General features: G+C 40.2%; 1 protein-coding gene across 8 annotated transcripts in view; it reads left to right on the plus strand.

The window, feature by feature from the left end:
• Nucleotides 1-19,106, plus strand: part of Tead1 (TEA domain transcription factor 1) — a 240,398-nt gene that overhangs the window by 193,123 nt on the left and 28,169 nt on the right. For all 8 annotated transcript variants that reach the window (XM_074041680.1, XM_074041655.1, XM_074041669.1 and 5 more), the window contains one exon: nucleotides 12,070-12,243. In XM_074041680.1, the coding sequence (XP_073897781.1) occupies nucleotides 12,070-12,243 (174 nt within the window). The remainder of the gene's footprint in view (nucleotides 1-12,069; nucleotides 12,244-19,106) is intronic.

The following is a 19,106-nucleotide window of genomic DNA, read 5'->3' on the forward strand; positions in this document are numbered from 1 at the left end:
CAAAACAAGCAAGTGCGTTCGCGCGCGCACACACACACACACACAAATATATATAATATAAATAAATAGTTGTTCTTTGTGGAGCATGCCAGGCCCTGCAGATGCAGAGTCCCTTTCATAAAATGGTGTAGTATTTGTGTATAACCTACAGACATCCTCCTCTGCACTATAAATCATCTCTAGATTACTTAGAATACCAATATATGTAAATGCTATGGAAGTAGTTGTTACACTGCGTTGCTTAGGGAATTATAACAGAACATCTGTACATGTTCAGTACAGATACAGTTCTTTGTGGGGGAGCATTTTCAGTCTGTGCTGGTTGAGTCGAGGTGGTAGATGCCATGGATTTGGAGGGCCAACTGTATACAGTATGCCAAGGGATGCTAAATACTAATATAGAATAGCAGCCCTTGCCCACAATTGAAAGTTATTTGTTGTTTGATTAAAAATGTATAGTTCCAGGACTAGGAATATAACTGAGTGGTGGAATGCTTGCCTAGCATATGCTTGAGTTCAATCCCTAGCACCACATACACACAAAAATAATAATTTCAGAGAATGATAATACCTCTTAATGCTTCAGTTGATAGTTCTGACTGTTGTTTAACGATATCTACCACAAAGTGCCAACCAAAGCAGTATCACTATTGTGAAATTATTTTGATAGACCCTGAGTCTCAATTGCTGGTCTCACTTCTAATATTCTTATTTTATTAGCAGTCGTTTTACAATTAAACACACACAAGTTAAATGTGTACAAATGGATGCATGGCAGGCAGGAAATAGGATATATATTTTATTTTAATGGAAATGTGAGGGCCCAAAGCATGGTTTTGTGCTAGAGAAGAAAAATGGCAGTTGGCTAACTCAAATGAGGGAGAATTAAGAAAATTATTTAAAGCATTTAACAATATCTCAAGCACCGACCAGCCTCTCAAATGCTCTAATGTGTTCTTTGCTGTGCAAACACCCGGTGCCGTCACGGTGAAGGTTCAGTAGCACTTTAGGACCAAGACGATGCAGAAATATTTGTAACATGTACACAGTTTCTTTGGCGCTGAGACTTTTTATGACTTTGCTCCAGTGACAGACAAGTTAAAGCCATTTAAAATGGCTCAGGTACTCAGCCATTTTAGTACTCAGGTACTACATTTTAACACAGTTGTACATACTGCAGTTAAAACTTAACATCAGACACAAAGCTTTGCATTTTGGTTCTCCAGCTCCTTGCTACGTATTGACATGTACTGCATTTCTCCTCTGCTTCATATAATGGCTTAGGCTCTTTGGAATCATGAGGTTATAAGCTCGTTTTAGTAGGATTTCAACTTATAGGTAGTGCAGACAACAAAGAAATTAAGCAGCCAGCTGTTTTTCCTTGGCGATTTCATTAATCCTCAGAACAGCTCTATGAGGTAGGTAGCTGTATACGCTTCTACAGAAGAGGCTTGAGAGAAGCATCACTATCTTACAGTTAGTGGCTATAGCCAGCTTTGAACCCTAATCTGCTGCATCGTCTCTCAAAAGGAGAGAAGACATGATTGCAAAGCCAAGAACCAAGAACCTACCTAGCCTCCTCCTCAGTCTAGGGCTGCCTCCTTAGCATTACTAGCATTTCTTGAAACTCATTTTTTGGATCACTGTGATTAAAGACTTCTTAATTCTGCCACAGTAGTAGTAATAATATTAGGATCAGTAGTAGTTAACAGCAACATGGTTTATACATTTTCTTTGTGCCAACATTATGTATTATCTTATTTAATTCTTAGGAAGTAGTTTGTCCCGTATCAGACAGCAGCTGACATTGGAAATGGAATTCAGATCCAGGTCAGGTGACTCTGTTCTCATCCTGAGATTGTGACCAAAAGGCTATATGGTCCATTTGTATCTGAAGAGTGGCCTGTTTTTGTAGTCCTGGGCTATAAAGAGCTATTGGAAGAATAATAGGTGGGTGCATGCCCCCTGCTGGCTCCGTGTCCTGTGTACACCAGACGGCTGCACTTTCCCAAGTGGTGGTTGTTTATTTTGGTAGAAAATCAGCAAGTCAGTCCCTCTGTTACCTTTGGCTCCACTAGAAGCTAAGAGAAAAACAGCAGAGGGTGAAGAAAGGAAGAGTCTAAAAAACAAAACTATTTCAGAAGTGGTTAGTAATACTTGAAAATACATTTTCTATGTGACTTCAACGATGCATATCAAAGGACTTCAAGTGTTAGGTGCAAGATCGTTCACCTAGGGATGGGCTATTTAAAAAGGCCTGAAATTAGAGTCTATTTCCTTGAGGCTAAGTTAGGCAGCTGTGTCTTTATACACACAAAAGTTCCTCTTCGGGAGGGGAGATAGGCTACCTGGAAAGTGGTTTTGCTAGTAAAGCCTAGATGATTCTGGGCCTCAGCCCTGGGACTTGTCAGGTTTCTTCATCCTGCAGCTCAGTCCTGTCTGCTGCACAGCCTGCAGCCCCTGCCACCAGGTACCAGGCTGTATGTTTTAACACCTACTTTGGTCTAGATGCCAGAATGAGTAGGAGCCATGAGCAGGAAGGGAGCATGTGAAGTGATTACATAGGTTGGAGTTACACATTGGAGAAAAGAAAAGTTTGGGAGAAAGAGGGAGAGGCAAGGAGATGGTTTCTCTTTAGATTTTGAAGAAGGACTGTCTTGTGGAAGGAGGAGAAAAGTTCTGTGTGTGGTACAGGAGCCCAGCAGACCAGGAAAGGCACTCCTCCCTTCAGGATAGATGCTCCTTTATGTGTAGCAGCTGCGGTGATCATCACCAGCACTTTTTGAGCTCCACCAGGAGCATTGTTAGCCAGGCACATTGACTCAGTGGTCACTGTGTCCATTCTGCAAGTAAAAGCTCAGTGACTCAGCAACTTTATCAAGAACTACCACTAAGAGTGGTGGCCATGCCAAGTTTGGCTCCACTGTGGATCCTTAACCGTTTCACTGGACTTTGGAAGAACAAAAGACATTATTCAAAAGTAAAGTAGTCACTTCCAAAGTATAAGCTCCTCTGAGCATGGGGCAGGCCCTTTGCAGTGGGTGGAGGGATGGACTGGACTTTATTCTCCTTTTCCTGGTCTAAGGTTCTGTGATTATTCTCAGGGCCTGGGACAGATAGCAGGAGAAGCAACCAGTGTTCCTACCTGTCCTCTAGAATGTATCGTCCATCATACTTTATAGGGCTGATGTAAATTATTTCCAGCTATGTTAGGAGAATGGGGAAAATAACTTTACAGTTCAGTCTCAGTTGCCAATCTATGAAGTGGACATAATAGGGCCAGTGTCACTATATTATTGTGATAATTACCTTTGGTACTATCTCTGGGTATATCGAGCACTTCACAAGTGTGTCTTACAGTAATGTGACAAATTGGGCCAGTTGATAGGTGATGAGGACCAAAAAAGCCTTGGGGATTAATTAGCTGTAAGAGGCAGCTGAGTTCCTGAGGCTGAGGACGCTGATACAGTCTGGAGAGTCATGGAACAGAGAAGGCAGGATTGCTAAGTGCTGCCTTGTGGTAAGGTGGTTTCCTTTCATCCTCAAAATAAGCAATGTGTTGCAATTGGTATTGGAAACAGCAAGGCCAGAGAGTTTAAGTAACTTAGCCTGGGACCCGTTCATAGATGGTGGCAGAGTTGTCTATTAGAACTTTGTTTTGTCTGAATTAAAAGCCTGGGGAATTGTAGGCAAAATCAGAGCAATTATCAGTATGCAGGGAGGTCTTATGGTTACAAGTGTCCTTCTGTGCATTGCCTCAATGTGTGAGAGCTGTACTTCCTGCTACCTTGAGGAAGTAGGAAGGCCAAATGTACATTTCACCAATGGACATTTAGAGAACCAGGAAAAATCAGGATACTTGATTTGGGTTCCAGGAAAGGGATGAATTCCTGAAGGTGCCCAAGGCCTGAGTGACAGCAGCAGTTCAAGACAGCAGTAGGAGTTTATTTCTCCAGTGGTATGTGGCTCTTCAGCCTCATTTCTAAGAGAGACGTGAGTTAGCAGTCCTCCTAGTCTAAGGTAGGGGCCTGAGTTCTCCCCAGCCTGCCCTGAAGTTCTGCAAATACATCCTGCACATAACCTGTTTCTTTTCCATCAAGGAGGTGGTCAAATATGGGCTCAAGGATGATTTAATTTTCCTATCTTTATAGCTTCTTTCAAAGGGCTAAGTTTCCTGATCCACGAAAATTCCTTTGTCAGGCCACAGATCTTGACTTTGGTTTGTAAAATGTAACCAGAGCATATCAGAGGAAATGTGACATTGATGAGGCCTGTGTGAGAGTGCAGGGAGGGTGGTCGTGTGTGGGGAGTAGACTGAAGAAGGTAGAGCAGAAGCAAGATTTCAGTTCCCATTGCCAGGAGGCTTCTTGCCTGTGGCCTGGACAGGCTGCAGGAAGCACAGTACTGGGATGGCTGTATCTTGCAGTAGGGGATGGCTGTCTGGGTAGATCGGGGTTCTGGTCCTTTGGAAAACAGCTTGTTTCTCTCTCCCAGGTTCAGGGCTTGCTTGGGGGCCTCCAATAGTAAGCCAGCACAGAGCATTCACATTTACATTTCATCACCCTGGAGATGATCAGACCCCAAGTGTCATCCCTGACTCAGATAAAGGAGCCAAGGCCCAGAAAAGTTAAGCAACTTGCCTCAGGTCACAGGACTTGAAAATAGCAGACCCAAATATGCATCATTCACATGTCCATCACAGAATAAATGGTCAGAAGTTACCTTGACCTTGTAGGTTCTTAGAGGAAGATTACAGCTGGTTTGATGATTGGCTGTGCCCAGACTTTGGGCCTTTCCTAGATTTTTCTCATGTATGTTCTACCAGGTATGGTCTTCCAGTTAGGACATGGGCGGTGGCATATCTTCCAAGGCTGTTGGAAGGGGGGGTGGCAGGGTTTGGTGTGGTTTCCCAGCTCCCTGAAATCCTGCATAATGCTGTATTGTCCCTCAAGCTTGTGTAGTCCTAGCACACACTCTTCCCATGGCAGCAGCTAGTCTGCTGGGTGGTTTTTATACTCAGTGTCTCTGAACTAGTCTGGAAACTCACCCTCTTTCTTCATTGGCCTTTGGGGAGGAGGCAATTGGAAGCATCTGGAAATCCTGGTTTTATAGACATTTCACAGAGGCCCCAGCTAGGCTCCATCTGCTTTCCTTGGCGGGTTAGCTCCCCATCCACCTGCCTTCCCAGTGACGGTCCTGCGCTCAGCCTGTGGGCTGTTACAGCTGCACTTCTCCTTCCTAAGAAAACAGCAGCCCCTCTGTGGTAGAAGTGGGAGGCAAGCAGGGTGCACCCTGGTGTGAGATACTGGCAGTGCTCTGAAGATGTTTCTTTCTGGGAAGAGCACACAGCAAGTGATGCAGCAGCCTGCAGAGCCAAGCAGGAAGAACAGGGCTAGTGCCCTGAAGAGTTAGCAGAGGGGAGAACTCACTTCAAATTCACCTTCTCCCTGACATGAGCACTGAGCACAGACAAATAACTCCCCCTCTATCCAACGCCTCTCCCCCCACACCACCCTCCCACACACTCCCTAGCTGAATATGTAAGTCACTTTCTTTCTTGGCTTGACTCCATAGCTATTCCCTAGCCCTAAACGGCCTGGGGGCCATCAAAGTCTGCACAGGCTGCCCTGGGGTAGCTGGACAGATTGTCCAAGCAGTGACAGAAAGCAAATGTAGGTGATTTGTCCTTGTTCTGTTTCAACTTGTACATTAGCATCCTTTGACGTGAGTTATTTGTCTTGGTTTCTTTAAATTCCTAAGTGGATTATAATTTTTCTCTCGGTATTATTTGACAGCAGTCATTTTTCAAGGATTTACTACGTTCTTCAAATACTTGGAATTTTTGGTACAAGTTTGGGAGAAGACTGCCATCTTCAGGTCAGACCATGAAATGCAGTGCTGGGTCATCTGCAAGGGCACAGATCAAATCTATAAGGCTTTTCTTTATTTTTCTGAAAGAAAATTCTGTTTTAAATTTTAATATTTCCATTTTGTTGCTATCGAAGGAACAGCATGGATTTCAGATGATTTCACCCATAATTATTTGGGCAAATAATGATGACAAATTCTAGGTATAGTGTTACATATTTTTCATTTGTCCTCTATTTATCCAATCGACAGTCCTGTGAAGTAGGCAGTAGTGTCTCTGTGTTATGGCTGTGGGAATTTTGACAGGGTTGAAGTCACCTGGTCTGAATGGCTTAGCTAGGAGCTGGCACTCAGATCCTGGCTGACTCCAAGGTCCACATCTCCTCACTACTTTCTGCAGCCTCCCTAAGCCAGGAAGAAAGGAATAGTTTTCAGGGAGGAAGAAAATCCTTTGTTTAAAACACACACACACACACCCCACCCCCGCCCCCCAAGGAATCTAAAGAAATGCTTTGCAAGCAAATGCATTGAGTTTTAGGATTACATTCCCCTTTATTGTTATTTACAAATGCTGTGAAGCAGCATAACAGGAGAAAGAGAAAATGAGATTTCTCTAAGTCACAGTAGACATTGTACTAAGATTGTGTCAGGTGCTGCTGAGTCACAGGGTGGTCTTGGTCCAGGTGGGTTGCTGGTGCACCATCTGTCTTTCTGGAGAGCCCTACACACACATGGGCACCCTGGTCCCTGTGCAGTTGTCTTTGGTACTTGAGCTATAAGAAAATTTTGCAGTCTGACCTAAGTTCCTTCACAGTCCAGGGAATTTGTAGCCAACGTAGAGTAAACATCCTGAAGTCATATTTCTGTTCCCTTTTATAGTTCTTTCTTTTCCTCAAAAACTCCATGATGTACCAAGATAGTTTAATTTATTGTTGTTTAAGTTAATAAAGTAATAGACATGCATTGTATATAAGCCAAGCTGAACCATGTAGCCCATAAGGCAAAACAGCAATCTGAGCCAGGAGTGGTGGCTCATGCCTGTAATCCTAGCTACTTGGGAGACTGAGATGGGAAAAATTGCAGTTCCAGTCCTCAAAGGTTTCTATTTTTAAGGATGTCACCTCTGTGCCCAAGTAGCTGATGGAACAGGCAAGGGACAGACTGTCTTTGCCAGAGGAAATGGGACACTGCTGCTCCAAAGCATCTGAGGGGCTTTATTCATGCCAAGAGGTGACCTTGTTTCTAAGAATACAAAGAACTGAAGAAGGTGTCCTGAAGACCATAGGACTGAAACAAACAGAGCTCACTGTCCCCTTAATTCAAACTGGATATGGCGGGAACCCCTCTGCCTCCAAACTTAAAAGGCTGAAAAGAAGAAATCTACATGATATGTTTGCATTTCAAGTTTTAGTGAAATTAAAACTCTTAAAAACCAGTTGGTGAAGATGCCAGTTCTCGTAAGGGAAGAAGGCTAGAGTGGACTCTTTAGTTGCCTTACTCTTTCCCAAATGAATCCCATTTTGTCTCCAGTAATTGTTTCTTTTCCCAAAAACTATAGGTGGCATACAAGACCAAAAAATGGGCCAATTCTGTTCCACAGGGCAGAAAACAAATACTTTCCAAAGAAAATAATTATTTGGAACAATGTATGAACAGGAATAGAGCAAATGTCAATGAGTTATGTATATATACACCAAAGCCCAAGACTAGATTTTTCAAAACAGATTATGTCTCTTAGGCACTCAATAGAGACAAAACTGACCATCAACACATCAAAGGCAACAACAGAAATGTCACTCACTCACACACTTTTTTAATGAACTTTTAGTAAATAGCCAGTTTACCTGTCATCTATTAATTATAGGCCAGGCTCTGTGATAGGGACAGAAAATCCACAAGTTAATACTATAAGGTGCTTGGTAGGCGCTACAGAGCGACTCTGTGCTAGCTTACTGCCTTTTTAGTCAAAATCATTTATTGCCCATATAAACATACATTCTTATAGATTCCTATAGGGAAGATGGGGACAAGGAGTTAACTCCATCTCTCCTGAATGTCACATAAATCAGAATTTACCTGCTCTTTCAATAAGAATGACCTTGTTCTCCATCACTAAACAGTGTTATTCATTACCAAGGAGAGCATATATAGAATGCACCTAGGAAATTGAACAAAGCTTCTCAAGTCTAAGACAGAAGGTACAGTGAACAAGTTAGTCATTACATAAGACTAACATTACATAAGTAGGGTCCACTCAGATGGAGAAGGATTCAGAAAACTGACCTTCTTTGCAGCTTTTCTCAGGTAGCAATAGGAGAATATGTTTTTAAACAATGAGAGATTAAATAAAAAAAGAGGGCGACAGAAAGAAGGTAAAGGAGCCAGCAGGTTAACGACTGGCCACTGACCTCCTGGAGGGAGAATGGACATGAGAAATTCTCTCATTTACCTGAGCCTCTACAGAGGAGTTTTAGAGTCGTGTCAGAAACTTCAGGGATGAATTTTTGTAAGTATATAAAAACTGAACCATAACTAAATAAATAAAGGCAATGCCGTATGCCAGGAAAAACAAAAGTGTTGTAATTAAGAAAATGATTCTAATATATCATATTGCCATACATAAAATGTACACAGGATGGTAATAAAAATACTAAATACTAATTAAACCAAAAATTGTGATATAACTACACTGGGTGGTAGGAAGGAAGAGAGGAGGGAGGAGGAAGGTAGCATATGCTAAATTTAGAGAACAAATCCTAGACTTCTATAGTCAAAAGTCAATGAATGATGTCTAAAACTCACAACTCAGATACACAATATAAGCATGTCACTTACGTATCTAGAGAGAGATACACAGTGGTTGGAAGGGCCTTGTATAACTGTCCCTAGAGAGTGAGACTGGAAGGCAAAGAGACACAGACAAGGTGGCAGACTGCTAGTTTTTCTTTATTTTGAGGGGGGAGGGGCAATACTTGCTAGGCAAGTGCTCTCCTGCTGAGCCACGTCTCCAGCCCTTTTTGCTCTGGTTATTTTTGACATAGGATCTTATTTTCTGTGTGGACTGTTGTCCTTCTATTTACACTTTCTGCCACATGCCACCATGTCCAGCTTTTTCTGTTGAGGTGGGGTCTTTCAAACTTTTCTGCAAACTTTTTGTCCTGAATTCTAATCAGTTTCTTGGGATCTTGGAAACACTTGTCTTTTGTTTTTTCTTTCCTTCTTTTTTTCTCTAATATTTTTCAGAAAATGTTGGTTGAACAGAGTTGGAAGGGTTTAAACATTTTCTTCTGGGAAGTAGTGTGGCAAATGCAAGTGTGGCATTGACAGAGGGAAATTTTATTCTTAACTCCGGGACTGTTCCTGGATGTGTGACCTCAGGCAACTCAGTTAATCTCTAAGCCTATTTCATCTGTAAAATGATTTTTTTTTATTTTTATGTTTTTGTAAAATGATTTTTAAAAAATTCACCTATAGCTCTGTTGTGCTTCAGTCTTTCCCAAGAACTCACTGCTTACAGAAGGCAGCAGAACTAATGGAAATGGTACCTCCCAAAACTGGTTGAGGCAAGGAGCTAGCTGAAGTACAGGTTATTAATAAGAGTTGGATAGATGGACTCACTGACAGCCAGGCATCTGCCTTTTGCCCTTAGCTCCCAAGGCATGACTCCAATTCATCTCTGATTGCCTTTGTACCAGTGTCCACGCCTCTATCTTTACCCACTGAAACATGGTGACACCTCTTACTCATACTTTTACATGACTTTTCTTTGCTTTAATTGAAAATATGATGTGGCAACATTTGAGAAAATCTGTAATATGAACACCAAAGACCAAGACTATAACCTCACCTTTCTTGCACATGGCTTTGACATCAGGCACTCTTATCTTCTTCTGTAGTGGGCCACAGATTCTCAGTCTTTGCTGAAAGACACCAGGCATACAGTCCCTGTGCTAGGTTTGTATAAGAACTGGGTAGATGCTTCTTTTTCTTTTCACCTGGAACCTGTTAGGGTTTTGGAAGCTTTGATAAAGATACTACTATGAGGTTGACTAGGAGAAGGGCTTGACTCCCCCAAAGATACCAGCCAAGTCTTATTTAAAAAAGAAGAAACCATCAGCAGCTAGCATTTATTGAATGCTTGCTCTTCATTGACTCTAAGAGCCCTGGTGAACTTCTTCGATGTAGTGCATCTAGGAAGCACTTGGTATCCATGGATCTATGGTTCCCAAAAGACTGCTACTGAGGAAAAAACCTGAATGCTCAGGATGCGTGGAGTTCAGTACTGTACTGTGGATGCCATCTTTCAATAAATCTAAACTTTCTACTTTATCACTTAAATTAAGCACATTGAATCTTACCTGGCATTTGGGACATCATTTGCTTTTTGAGAGGCATAGTTTCATAGAATTAAGGGCAAGGAAACACAGGTTACCCACGCAGTGATTTAAACGAAGCTGGCGGTAACTGACCAAGAGCTTCTCCCCATCAACTGAATTGCAATGTGCATGCAGGAATTGAAATGTTTTTTTATTTTTCAAATTTCTTTTATTAATTATTGTTACTGTCACCACACTTGGTCAAAACCACATGTCATAAATCTGTGAATAAGATGGGCTTACTGTATTTCATTTTACTCCTCTTAACAACCCTACGAGCTAGATGTCTTCACTGCTCCCATTTTAGAGACTAGGGAGGAACTTGCCCGCTGTCCAGCTCATTTGCACTTGGTACAAAGTCGAACAGACTTAAGTCTGGATCCCACTCCGTTAACCAATATTCAGTCTAGTAGACAGCTTCCACCTAACCTCGTGTTGTTTTGGGGGACTCCTATAGGAGTAGAACTCAGAGAATAGTAATTGGTGAACTGTTGATTTAAACTTAGAAAGTGAAGTAGGGGCTACTAGATGGAGAAGGGAAATGGGATTTCTCTTTTACGCCGTATTGGATTCTGAGTAGCCTGGAGTTCCTGTGCCCCTGGCTTCTTTGTGTCACTTTTAGTTGATGTCGTTGCCTACCTATCAGGAGAGGCAGCCTTAGAGGATCTGGAGTAGTTTTGAGGTCTCAACCTTGGCTGCACATTGAAATTCATCCACAGAACTTTAATAATTACTGACGCCTGGCCTCATTCTTAGAGATTCCAGTTTAGTCTGAGTGGGGCCCTGGTATTGGTGATGTTTAAGTGCTTTTGGGGGATCAGGATGTGTCTGAACCATTAGTTCAGACACACTCCTTTGTGGTCCAGTTATCATATCTTACCCCAAAGCAAGGGAAAAAAGGGGTGTCCTTTGTAAATTAAATGACAACAAACTTTGAAGGTTTTGTTTTTTCATGCATGAATGACCTGTGTTCTATTTTTATTGGCCATATGTGGCCCTGTAGGTCCTGTCTGTTGTGTTCTTATACCTATGACCTCACGGCACTGACAATCACACACTGACCAGTCCTTGATGCAGAAGCTTTAGTGGGTTACTAAGGTGACTGGTAACACAGAGGTTCAGCACTTTTGTTCCTGCTCAGAGTAGTAAGTGGGTACCGTTGCTTAGACTTCTGTGTCTACACTGTGGCTTAGGGAGCTGGAGCTAGAGGTACATGCTGGGTGATGACATAGTCAGCCACACAAATATTTCTCATTGGGTTTACACTCAATAATCAGCTTCTAAGAGTATTGCTGTATTTTCAGTTGAGTCAGGTAAAGCTGGGAAATTGAGCTGTTCCTTGGGTTGGTTGTTTGGCATTTTAGGCTGTCATTTATTACTACATCTGAAATGGCATTTGGGAAACAAACACATTTTTATTTCCAGTAAAATAAAATGATTGTTTTGACCTTAATCTCTAATGGCTTTTTAAATTTTTGTATTTTGTTATTAGAGAGTACATTAATTGTACAAAGGGATTTCATATATTTCCATATATGCCTATAATGTACTCTGATCAAATTCACCCCTTCTGTCACTCTTATCCCTCCCTTTAAAAAACAATTTTAATGAGTTTCATTACTCACTTTTCATATATGCATATTGAAATAATTGATCATGTTCAAGCCCCCCCCCCAAAAAAATACTCATCTTTTCAGAGACATAAATCTATTCTAGGCTTAATTCCAGATTTTCCAGATTCCTGCACTTTATCCAGTTCATGACAGGTAAGCCCCAACTTGACCAAAGGGTTTGTAATGGGAATGTCTCTCTTGTTTTTTTGCAGTACAACAAACACCTCTTCGTGCACATTGGGCATGCCAACCATTCTTACAGTGACCCTTTGCTTGAATCAGTGGACATTCGTCAGATTTATGACAAATTTCCTGAAAAGAAAGGTGGCTTAAAGGAACTATTTGGAAAGGGGCCTCAAAATGCCTTCTTCCTCGTAAAATTCTGGGTGAGTAAGACACTGCTGTGATGTCCTTGGTTTGTGTCTAAATGGTTGTGTCTCACTTGTGAGCACAGTGCAGCCCACCTGGCCTTGGGTTCACACTGACTACACATTTGTGTGCTTCTCTGGACTTGCCAAGGGATCACAGGTTCGCACCCATGGGACTGTCCTCATGCTGACTTTCAATGTCCATATGGTGCACCTGCCAAAGGGCAGGAAGGCCAGCGGCTCTTTGGGCCTAGAGCTTACTCTTGCAGTGACTCAGTGATGACTGGAGTCACAATGAAATTGTAGGGCCCTATTCCCTTTATGCTTCTTTTCACCCCATTGAGCAAGGAGACCTAAAAATTTCATTGGCGTGGAGGACCTAGAGTCAGGATGAAGGTAATGAAAATGAAGCTATGTGCCTCAAAATTTTGTAAGTGTAAGGTAGACTATGAAATGGCTTTGACCAGTAAATACTTCATTCTTGCTTTAAAAGGACATGGGCCAACTCTCCTGCCTGCTGGGGCTCTGCTGATTGATGTTCCCTGGCCTCTGGGAGATGTTTACTGCCCCTTCTTCACTAGGCAAGGGTGGAACAGGGGATTGCTAATACATCAGAGCAGGCATAGATACAATGTATATATACTGGGGGATAATTCCTCAGTCTTAACAAGAATAAAAAGAAAATATCTTTAAATGCTTGTGTGCCTTAGTTTGTCATTCAAGGACCTAAGTGATCTGGTTCCAGGGTGCTTTCCTTTTGGGTTCTGCCAGGCCCCTTAGCCCCACCTGTCCATTCTGCACCCGCCTCATGTATGCTTGGGTGCCACTTCCTTCTTTTCCTCATCTGCCACCTAGCCAGCTCCTCCCTGTTGCAGCACCCTCCTCATTCAAGCAGACTATTGATTTTTCCTTTAGTCCCATTGTACTTAATTAGTTCCCATGCTGGGTCATAATTATTTGGATGTGTGTTCCTCTCTTCTTTGACTCTGACTGCCCCCAGGGGACCTTATTTGTACAGTGGCTTCCATTTATTGGATGCCCGCTGTGTGCTAGGAGCTGTGCCAAATGCTCAGTACTGGGGTTTGAACTCAGGGCCTCACGCTTGCTAGGCAGGCCCTCTACCACTTGAGCCACTCCACTAAAGCTTTTCATGCATTTCATGTAGTCCCCGTAGTTTAAGTGGAATTTGCCTCATATCTGAGAAAGCAGGCTCTGAGATGACAAAGGACAGGCTACTTGTAGACTGCAGACCTGGGACTTGAATCAAATCTGTTTTTAGTGCCCCTCTCTGTTTCCTGCCTACTTAGCATTTTGGCCACAGGATTTGTCAATGTTAAAACTCTCCGTATGTCTAATACCAAGCAAATGCCCTACATTAAAAACAAAATAAAACATTTAGAAATAAACCAGTAAATGTGGGAATAAATGGATGAATTAAAGAAAAATTCATATTTTAAATTCCTTGGGGGGATTTATATATTCAATTTGTTAGTTTCTCTATCCTTCTATGGTAATTAGATTTCATTTTTCATGCTTCTCTATTGAAACTTGGATAGAAGAGCCTTTTCCTTATACCCATGTTTATGGAATTGGTAATAAGGGAAGCACAGTGGCCAGATGGTTAAGATGCTTGACTCAAATTGGAAATAAACAAGGACAAACTGAAAAGGCAGTGTCAGTGACTTTCCTTTTTAAACTAGTGTCTGCCTTCTAGTGATGTGAGTAGCAGTTGGGGGGGGGTCATTTATTTTATATGACCCCCGCAGTTTCCAAATGCTGCCAGTGAACCCTTACGAGGTTCCTCAGTATTCTTTTAATGGATTCATGTGGTCAAAACTGTTCTTATTTTAATACTTGCACTCTGCTGATACTCACGTTGATGGTACAAAAGCAGTGAGGTAAAACTGCCAGCACCTTTGCAGGAACCACAGCCGTAGCTCTGCTACTGAAAGGCACATGCAGTTTAGGAAAGAGAGTGAGTCAAGCCAAGTGTGTCCTTCATGAACTTTCATCACACCGGGGAGCTAGAGAACACGTTGGAAATGAACACAGTGAGTCACCACATTACAGAAGACAGCTGACTTACTTGCTTTATTTGCTACCAAAGATAAAATTTGAACTTGCTAAGGAAAATTAGAATTTGGGGGAATTTATTTCCACCACAGTGAACATGATAGCTTCTCAATACTTCAGACTTTCTGATGAGGTCCACAGTGGTATTAAGAAATGTGACCTGGTATTGTGCTAGACAGACAAATGGATTTTAATATAGCAGAGAATGAAAAGTTTATTGACATAGTTTCAGATTACACATAACCTATAAGAAACTATGACTTGTGGATTTTTGATGTAGTATTGAAGTAAAATGACCATTGCAAAATGCCTGTTGCAAAATATACAATAGCATACTGTTCTTCTCACTATTTTTTAGAAATATGAGCATGCTTGATTTTTAAAAAGAAGATGTATATTAGCATGTATCAAACTTATTTGAGGCTACTATTTAAAGTAATAAATATTTTGAAATTTTCTGTTTCAATTTCCAGTACAGAAAATATAGATAGATATAACCTACCATAAACCAAAGTTCTTTGAGGCACTCGAGAATGTGGATGCATCCAGTGGATAAGGCATAAGATCAAAAGGTTGGAGAGCCACAATTGTAAAACATAAAAAATGAGGTTGATTAGAAAGTCAAATAGAAACTGATTAGAAATTAAAAGATATGATGAGCAAAATTATCTTCAGTACTTTCAAATTAAATATTCATTTAATAGTACTTTTAATGATAATAATATTTCTTATTACAAGCATTTTTTCAAGATAAATTGGTAAAGAGGGCACTTAGAAAGTTTTTTTGTTTTGCTTCCAAAATTGCCCCTTGGATTCAGTGGATGATTTATAATGAGTGCTTTCAGCTACAAATCTCCAAATGAGATCTAGATTGTAGATAGTGTGGGAGACTGTGAGATGTGCAAATTTAGAAACAGGTACTCTGAGATGAGATTCTTATTTAATAAATTAAGTTTTATAGGATTAAAATTGAACACTTCTATGACTATGACAGAAAACATCACTCCAGCATAATTGTTGGGTGTACTTAACCTTTACAAGGAAACTCAGTCATAACTGTATTAAAATAAAGGAGAGAAGGCAATTTAAATTAGGTTTGCAAGTTGGAATCTCATTGGCTCCTCTAACATCTCAGTGAAAATGAATTATATTGGAATATCCATCCTCGGCTATTAGCAGGTGTGTCCTATAGATGATGTTTAAGTAGGCTTAACACTCCCATTAAAATATCTTTTGTATTAACAATTTACTTGGCAGATTTTCTTATTTTTGTGTGATTCAGTAAGTTACAACAGAGACCCCATACACAGTGTCTTTCTTCTCCTCTTTCCTTTTGTCTTTTTCTAAAGTGCATGCAGTTCCAGGTTGTGAAAATAAAGCAGACTCTTTAATTTGCTCATTTGATTGTTCCTAAAGTTCTGTTTCAAAGTGTCTGTCCTTTCCAATTGGATTCAGCCAGGCTGGACCAAGTGGGTGGTTTGCTATGGAAGAAATACTGAGCGTTACCTAAAGTATTCAAACTTACGCTCAAGTGAGACGCAACCCTCAGCTCTTTGCAGTGAATGAGCTAAGTAGCAGTCACTTGCTGCTTTCACAGTAGAAGCTTCTAACTAACCCCAAAACATACCTGAATGACAGAATCAAGGATGCAAGCATGGATGCCATGTGTCAGAAAAGCCTTACAGTTTCTCAGGTCTTAATGGTGTGAGAAACCAAACAGCCCTTCTGAGTGGCTATGTATCTGATAAGATCTTTTTTTACAAGAATGCTAACAAGGTATAATTTACATGTCATAAAATTCATTCACACTAAGTATACAGTTTAATTATTTTTTTTAATGCTTTTTGCAGAATTCTCAGGTGGTAGAGCACCTTCCTAACAAGCGCAAGACCCTGAGTTCAATCCCCAGTACCACTAAAAAAAAAAAAAAAATTATAGAGTTGTATAACCAACCATACTAAAAACAAATCTTAGAATATTTCTGTCATTCCAAAAAGATCACCTGTGCCTATTTGTAGTCAGTACCTGTTTCCACCCCCAGTCCCAGGGAACCACTTGTATTCTGTACAAATTTGCCTTTTCTAGACATTTCGTATAGATGGAATTACTTAACGTGTGGTCTTTTGTATCTGGCTTCTTTCTCGTATAATAACATTTTTGAGGTACATCAATTTTTTTAAGTCAATAGTTAGCCCCTTTTTATTACTGAACAGTATCCCACTGGATGGATGGATGGATGAATCGGTTGACAGGCATGTGGATTATTTCTGCTTTAGGCTATTATGCTATTATGAATGATGCTGCTAAGAAGTCTTTGAGTGCAAGTCCTTCTGTGGGCATGTGATTTCATGTTTTGGGGGCTAGCTATCTAATGGTAGAATTGCTAGGCTGAATGGTAACTCAGTTTTTAACATTTTAAGAAACTGACAAACCATACATATATTCATATATATGTGTGTGTATATATTTATACGTAGAGAGAGTACTCTCACCATTTTATATTTTACATTTACACCAGTGAAATTTCAGGTGTTCACCTCCTCCTTCAACTATTATAACCTGCAAATATTGGGGTTGGAAGAAATCAAAGAGAACATTTTGGATAAGTAAAGGCACTAACTCAAGATGCAGGTGTAGTAAGTCCCAGATGCATTGAGGTGTATTGCAGCTGGATCCTTACCTGTATGGGAAAGTTAGTTGGATAGAAAATTTGGAACTTCAAAGAATCCAGGTTTGGTTGTACCTGAAATCAAGTGGTCAGTAGTAGGTTTAACTATTTTCAGCCCAGAGAGTGATAAGATTCTTGTTACAGAGTGTTGTAAGACTTACTGCATGTTGCCTTATCTAATTTTATTTTTATCTTTTCCTTTTCTTGGCAGCCTTCTACAAGTTGAGTATCCACTATCCAAAATGCTTGGGATTGAAAGGGTTTCAGGTTTCAGGGTTTTCCAGATTTTGGAATATTTGCTTAAATTATTTTGAAATATTTTAAGCATCTCTGATTCAAAATACAAAATGCTCCATAATCTGAAACTTTTTGATCATTGTGTTAGTGCTCAAAAAGTTTTGGATTTCAGATTTTGGTTTTCACATTAAGGATGCTCAACCTGTACCAGCCAATGTAGGTTGGACCCTATATCTTAATACAGAAGTCACTGAAATTCTGTTATCTGCCTTGGAGGAGGAGGGATGAGGGGAATAGCATAGTTTTTACTTTATAATTACAAAGGCAACAAAATAATATTCTAGATCATCTTGGGAATAATTTTTAGTTCAATTCTAAATGTACCTTGAATACAACTTAATTTGATATGTGTGTATGTAGTTTAAATGAAGAGTATGTTAACTAGACACCCTGCTTGCCTCCCTTATCGTACCCCCTTCTTTGTAGCCATGTGTCAGTATATTTCTAATTATAATTTTCAATGACTGCATAATATCCCATTTACCAGATATATTGTAATTTAATCATTCTTATTAGATAATATCGCTTTATGTGTGTGTATGTATGTTTGTTTATATTTTTATGTGTATAAATAAGCAAGTTCCTTTCTGAAATAGTTGTAGCTATTACTCCCTCAAGCCATGAATGAATAAATCAGGTATCTATATTAGCCTTCCCTATCATAATTATGCAGACAACTTCCTATTATCACTTTGTTTTTTCAATTCCTTTACATCTATAGTTATTTTTTTCTTTCCAGACAAATATCTTTGATCTTTCCTCATCCTCTACAGTGAGGGTTAAGCATACCAGACCCCCTCGATGCTAAGACATAAGTTTGTTCCCATGTCAGTAGCTCTAAAGCTGGAATGCTTCGTACACTGACATCGTAAGCACTTTGCCAACCCCTGGAGGAACACTGGTGCAGTCATTCCTGACTGGCCCCTGCCAGTACAAAGCTATCTAGCATTCCCGTCACCTGGATTGAGCTGTTTGTACTGGTGGTAGATAAGTACCACCAGTTTTTGGTTTTGGTGGTACTGGGGTTTTAACTAAGAGCAGACACTGTACCACTTGAACCATACTTGAGTCTTAGCTTAAATTTGAATCCCCAATTAAAATATCTCAGAAAAATTACATGTTTAGGTAGCACTGAAATTGTTGCTGTGATTGAAGAGGAATGTGGAATCAGATGTGCTACAAGTGAGGCCAGCATTGTCCCTGGCAGAGAATCATCCTTCTTTTCTCCTTATGAAACTATGACCAGGTGCCATATAGGCGCTAAGAAGGGAGGATGTCCACCCCCAGGTAGACTGGGCTGGCTTCATTGCAGTGTTAAGCCAAGCCATATGAAGTTTACTAAGGAAATAAAATTATGAATTTAACCAAATAAGGAATTTTGACTAAACTGTTATCTTTGGAGGGGCCTCAAAATTCTGCTTTCTGTCTTGATAGTACTCAAGAGTGTGAAGATCAGAAACACTGGTCTAAAGAAAGGTGTATGTTTTTAACTTGCTATCCTAGTAATATTTACTATGATAAAGGCTCAGTGTTAAACTTTTAAAGAAGAAAATAATATAAAAATGAAGTTGTATCAGTATATATCTTGTCAGGGTTTAATAAATTTTAAAATACATATTTGGTATTTTTTCTTCCAAATCATTAGTAAATGAGTTATATCTTAGAAAGTAAGATAAATGGCATTGCACTGTAGTTATTAATAATGCTTTTCTTTGTAAAATTTTTAGAATTGTGTTCACTATAATCACTTAATCTTAACCTGTTTTCTTAAAGGAACCAAAAAAAGTAATGTTAGTTTTACTAACCACAGCAGATGTGAGAAAATTATAAAACAGAAAGGAGA

Source organism: Castor canadensis, chromosome 1, assembly GCF_047511655.1.
Source record: "Castor canadensis chromosome 1, mCasCan1.hap1v2, whole genome shotgun sequence".
In the NCBI taxonomy this organism is placed as follows: Eukaryota; Metazoa; Chordata; class Mammalia; order Rodentia; family Castoridae; genus Castor; species Castor canadensis.